General features: G+C 33.4%; 1 protein-coding gene across 5 annotated transcripts in view; it reads right to left on the bottom strand.

Moving 5' to 3' along the window:
- Positions 1 to 238: 238 nt before the first annotated feature.
- The window catches only part of LOC120336863 (kinesin-like protein KIF21A), a 30,288-nt gene continuing 24,112 nt past the window's right edge, over positions 239 to 6,414 (bottom strand). For 2 of the 5 annotated variants that reach the window (XM_078110102.1, XM_078110101.1), the window contains exons 36-38: positions 5,936 to 6,047; positions 5,380 to 5,553; positions 4,612 to 4,808 (exon numbers count right to left, since the gene is read on the bottom strand). In XM_078110102.1, the coding sequence (XP_077966228.1) occupies positions 4,683 to 4,808; positions 5,380 to 5,553; positions 5,936 to 6,047 (412 nt within the window). In that variant the 3' untranslated portion in view covers positions 4,612 to 4,682. Of the gene's footprint in view, positions 2,622 to 4,457; positions 4,809 to 5,379; positions 5,554 to 5,935; positions 6,048 to 6,414 lie in introns of those variants that run through there. The other 3 variants (XM_078110104.1, XM_078110100.1, XM_078110103.1) reach the window with 3 other exon arrangements.

Genomic DNA, 6,414 nt, shown 5'->3' with positions numbered 1-6,414 from the left:
CAACCTGTCTAGAGGCCGTAGTACCTCGTATTATTAAGCCGTATCATCGGCTCTTCTCTCCCCCGGTATAAATAACAAATTCCTACCCGGTCTCTTGATTCAAATGCACTTTTAAGAGATGGTTTGTTTACCACGCAGCGCATGATACTAATTAAAATACCGGTACCTAACTGTAACATTTTTCATAAAGAATTCCACACATTTTCTCGCGCACAACTAAAAATGAAACAAACACTACTATCCATCCATTCTTTTTTACTTCCAACATCAAAACGAGCAAGTACCAGAAATCAAGGAAACGACATTCAAGAATACTACAAGTGCACTATCTAGTAATAAACAATATTGCAATTTATGAACGGCAGACATATCATGACAGAATATAACATGTTTATCGGAAGCTGAAACACCTTGGTAAATAGTATGATGTCATTGGAACAGAAAAATTTTGTATAATCCTATAGGCACTACTTTTATGGCCATTCTAAAATTGATCTACAACAAGTGTGGAACAAAATTGTAACTTAGGTCAAGTATATGAACAAAATTTGATAATCGGTTTTGTACGGGTAAGGGTACAATTCGCCTTTTTCCAAATTTAATCATGAAAACTGATTTAAGCTAAAATAAATGTGGGTTGTTCACCTTAAAATCATAAATTTCTTCAAATAAATTATTTTTCATTTCAGTATTCGCCCTTTTGCCTTCAGACCCTCGACATTTTGGATCATGTTTAGTTGTATGTATATACATATTCTATTCTGGTTTTGGCAGAACTTGAAACAGAGGTGTGCAACATTTTTGCCGGTGAGCCATATAACCAACCTCAGACATCTATCCGGGCCAAACAAAAAATTTAGTTATTCCATGTGAAAAAGGTAAGATAAGAGAATGGGCTATTGCTCAGCCTCGCAGTAATGAAGACACCAGGCAAAACGACGAAAGATTTAACAAGGCGATAAGAGCAAAAAACAGTATGCATTTTTAACCACGTGAGCGACAGAAACTGTCGGATTCGGATTTTATGCTTGATGTGAATAGATCTGTATGTTGACAAGGGCCGCACTAAATGGCTTGGGGGATGGGGGCCCGCCGGCCGCGTGTTGCACATCTCTGATTTACATCTAAGAAAAACGAAGACATTAAACAGTGATTATTATGATGGAACAACATTCGGTCATTTATATATGATAACAATAAGTTACTATATAATATGATAACAAGTTACTCCCAACTGACGCACTAACACTGCCAACTACCTATCACTGTTATTTATGATAATTCATACAAAAATTACATCATCATTTATGCGGAGAAATCCAAAGATGTAACATGCGTTGTCGAAAAATTGGCTGGATTTAGGTTATGTCGGTAAGTATTTTAAAATTGTGCATTTAATGATTTCCTGAGCAAATAAAGCATTGTGGGCAATACTTGATGAGAACCAAAACCCCGCAATATGGCCACAATGTGTATCGAAACAAGTTGACGAAAAGTCTGGGTATGATTTTGATTCCCACTAGCTGGGCAACATTATTTCTTAATTCGAGGCTAAGCCACTGTGATTTGTGCCAAGCAGCCAAATTCATCAATGGCACATGCTTAATTTTTGAGTTTATAGTGTTTAATTACTATGCCTTAATTTATAAGGATAAATAAATAATAAAAAAAAATTACAGTGTAAATAAGTATTATTTCTCTACATATGTACGTGTACTTGGTGAAAAATAGAAATATTACTTTGCGAAATTTATAGAATTAAGTTAAGTTTACATCTTGATTTTATCGATTTTCTTTCGATATTTCAGAGTTTAAGTTTGGTCTTTTATCAACAAATATAATATCACAGTGACGACATGTAACAATGCGAGTCTGCTCTGGAATGGATGCAGAAACAAGACAAATCTCTGCTATAGCGAGACTCAAGGTTCAAAATAAATTCTATACTTTAAATTCCCGAAGACACTGTAGAAAAATTATGAGAATTTGCGAGGTACACAATTTTCAGTATTCATAAACGTTTTTTTCTGATTTTGTTTTTAAATCACCTTAGTAAAATCACAGTGAACTATTACATATCAATGCAGAATATTCAAAATAGGAGATTATTCGAATTTGAAAAGGGTATTTTGTGATAATTTTGACAACACTAATTACAAAAAAATTTTTACTCTCACAATGCAACTACTTGAGTTTTAAAATTAATAGTATATTTAAGAATCTCAGTCAATTTACCAAATCAGATGTCAAAATCACATATTTTGCAGATATAGCATTAAAAAATATCAGATTGAAGTCCTCCGTATGCATCAGAGATAATTGATACTAAGAGAGTTTACACATTGAGCATTTTTCAATCTGCTGAATACCAACCAAAATAACAATGTAAAATTTGACAATACTATTTCCAGAGAAAAATTGCTTTTAAATATAGAATCCATAAGGAACACTGACATCAAACCATCAATAAGTTATATTCAACCAACACATGGTTGCATGCAAGACACAAATCCCTTTATATAACATATATACGTTGAATATCATTAACGGTTTCACAGGTAGATTATGGTGGTGCAAATATCGAACTATCAGTACATCTCCATACTCTTATCTTTTTGTCACTGCAAGACAAAAAAAAACTGTATTAACACAAAAAGAAAAACAAATCCATATTTCTGAAGTGAGGACTATGTAAAGATGCCAAAAAACCTGTTCAGATGAATATTAAAATGATATTTATAATATTTAAATCCTTTCCACTACTAAACATAGCTGATAGTTTGAAAATAAAAATATTTATAAAAACAATGCTGTTACTTTGGTAGTACTGTTGGAAAATCTCTACAAAAATTGCCAAGAGCTAGTAATTGCTACATGGTTGCTCTTTATTGCTACATACTATGATTTTACAATTGTTTAAACCAGGAGTGTGCAACATTTATGTTCTGTGGACCATATAACCAAATTTAGACGAATAGCTGGGACACACAAAAAGAATAGCAGAAAAGCCAAGAGAAGGAGAATCGGGCTATCGCTTAGCCTGCCAGTAATAAAGGAACATGTGAGTGCATTTTAAAACATAAACTGTCAGCTTAGGAATTCATGCTCGATGGCACAAATTCTGAGTGTTGACAAGGGCTACATTAAATGGGTTGGCGGACCAACACCCTGGTTTAAAGCTTCTTATAGCAGAACACTTATCATTAGTACCATAACAAAAATAGGCCTTAGCTTCAAAAATGCTACATAACTACTGGATGTAACTATTCAATTCAGTTATTTCTACGATGATTGATGAATTATTGTAAATTGTATTACATTTTGATAACTGTGTCATTTACATAACTTAGTTGACAATTGACATCGTAATGAAATTAGATAGTGTTGATGTTGGACTAAAACATGCAAAACTTTTCAATAATCAATTCTTTGTTATTTGAATTAATTAGCTTTAAAACAAGTGCTTTGATTAGAAAAATTCAAGAAAACTAAGAATAAAATTTCTGGAGGTAATAAATATTGTCAGACAAGGTAACATGCATGTAGTTGATAAACATATGAAAAAATAAAAGTAATCAATTCGAATGCCCGATTTTTAATTAATCAGACTTGAACTTCATTCGAAATAGATCAAGTTATTAGTTTATAAAATCGGTTGCGAAAATTGATGAATATAAAAAAATGTTCAATAGTTTTTTGAGAAGAGTCTGCTATTGCAACCAGATTTTACACAATCTGGGGAAAGTCTCAAATATGACCAGGATCTGATCTTATTTTTGCTGATTAATGTGAGTTTTAGATAAAACCAAACTAAAAGAAAAAATTCAGATATTGAAAAAACTACTCATTCAGGCATGCCAAATTAAATATTGCATCTGCAATAGTCATGCAAAAGAAATAAGTCGTTAAGATTAGAAATTAACACAAACTAAGATTAGAGAAAACTATATTCTTTTAGAAAGCAGAGAGAGTAATGCTTCTAAACACAAGCCAAATTTATTACTTTTAATGTCATCTGTGCTTCCAAACTTTAATTGTCATATCACTGAAAAGCAGAAAACGACCATTTCAAAATCATGAGCGAATGATAACATACGTTCATAGTTCAGCACAAAATATTTCCAATAATTCCAAAGTTATCAAGTTGATAAAATCCTAAAATATTATGAATCCTGCGAAAAGCTTTCAACATATTTCATTATAATACCTTGCAATTACTGACATTGACAAATTTGAACAAATGCCGCATTTCAAAAAGGGATTACTCAGAAACATTGTCCTTGGACTAAAATGAATTTCAATGAAACGTCTGTATAAGTTCTATGTAGTTTGGGATGGAAATCATATATTATGTTACGATCCTAACTTCAAATGTCATAAATAGCTTGTTAAGAAGTATGCAGCCAAAATTTTAAATGATCATACAATTATTATCAACTCATAAACATATCACTCACTTTGACGCTGTGAAAATAAGTTCATTATTTGACGCGATGTCATTGACAGTGTCAGAATGTGCTCGAAGATCGCCAACAACGCTTAAACTTCCAACATCCCATAATTTCACAATACCATCACGGCCACCAGATAACAAGATTTCTTTGCCGTTAAAATTGACCATGTCCAGAGTACTGACCCAACTTGTGTGTGCAAGATATTCAGACTTGAAAAAGAAATGGAATTTACTTCACAAAACAGTGAAATAATTTCACAATACCATCACGGCCACCAGATAACAAGATTTCTTTGCCGTTAAAATTGACCATGTCCAGAGTACTGACCCAACTTGTGTGTGCAAGATATTCAGACTTGAAAAAGAAATGGAATTTACTTCACAAAACAGTGAAATAAAAAATTTTAATGAGCAATTGGTGAAGGTTGATTCTTCATTATATAACGAAAGTCCTCATGCAAATAATGCTGAAAATCTGGCCTTTTTAATCGTGAAAAGCACTAGAAATACACTTTTCATCGCACCTCTGATTATCCTGCGTGGGTTCACAGGTTCGAATACCACAGGGGAATATTATGTGAAGAGGATTGCTAGACTCCTCGCCGCCATAGTCTGGTCGGTGGTCGGAAAAGGCTTCTTCCACCATCAGGTCCATGCATGTTAAACAAATAACTGGCTAACTAATCCCATACCCAACATGGACTGGTAACCAGATGAAAAGCCGTGGTATACCATATGGTTAATTTGCAAAATCGTTTCTCTAGGTTTTGCTCTCCTCTAGGATATGAAAATTCCTTTCCGATGTTGAAAAACAATTCATTTGTATGATTGCCATCAATTCACCAGTGTGATACTAATAATGTTTTGCAGCTTAACAGTTTGTCTTCTAAATAAATGACATAAACATACAGATACAAATTCAATACCTTTATCAAACTCTTTGAACTCAAGTCCCATTTTTTGATAGATTTATCTCTCGAACAAGAAAACAAAGCATTGTGAGTGACAGATGTAGCAAGAGATTCCACTCCATCCATATGTGGAGGATCAAAAGTTGTTGTTGGTGATATATTGCCATGTGATTCCGGAATAAGAAAAGACTGAAAAAGCAAAACAATGTATAACACACATTTTGATTAAAAGAACTAAAAATGTGGCCACAGCATTGATAACAAATCAACAAATTGAGAGAAGAAAACAATATATAACACTCATTTTAGGTGAAAATATCGAAAAAAAGGCCAGTGTTGCTAAGAAATCAACCAAACTGACCATCCAAATTATCACACAGCAATTGCTTATAGCTGTAGTGTTTTGATTATTCCCATCATACAAGGCTTTTTTACACAAGCAGACCTTTCAGACCTACTATATTTGAAAGAAGCAGGTTCTTTCAGTTCGACATAGTCTATCCTATTTAGAACACCCCAGATGATTTGTCCTCAAGATGTCTTGTGGATATAGTTAGTGAGAATAACATACCTTGACATAATGATCTTTTGAACCAGTTATTATGATTTCATCCTTTACATCTGGAACTTCTATTGTTTTAACTTGTCCACCATGCCCTGTTAACTTTCCAACTAATGCATATCTGAAATAAAAGAATCACAATGTCATTCAATATTCATCTTAAACAGCATTTCGAAATAGTGATTTGAATGAAGCCTGTTTCCACTCGAGTTATAAATAACAATGTGTCCCCTCCCCCTCCCTGGATGGAGTGGCAAATTATGGCATGCAGGCCAAATCGGCCCGTTGGGTACTTCAATCTGGCCTGCCTGATGCGGCCACAACCAAACTAAAACTCAATTTTGATGTTTAAGCTAATAGCTCAAGGAATTTGTTGAAATTGAAATTAAATTATGTTTTGGCACAACGCTCACTGATTTCCACTATTGCTTTTGTAATGCTGTAAATATTGTTCATAAAATATCACTTTTTACGTCACATTTGCATGA

This window comes from Styela clava, chromosome 2 (assembly GCF_964204865.1).
Source record: "Styela clava chromosome 2, kaStyClav1.hap1.2, whole genome shotgun sequence".
NCBI classification, from domain to species: Eukaryota; Metazoa; Chordata; class Ascidiacea; order Stolidobranchia; family Styelidae; genus Styela; species Styela clava.
Note: the sequence above shows the minus strand (reverse complement) of the source record. Positions and strands in the feature narration are given on the sequence as shown.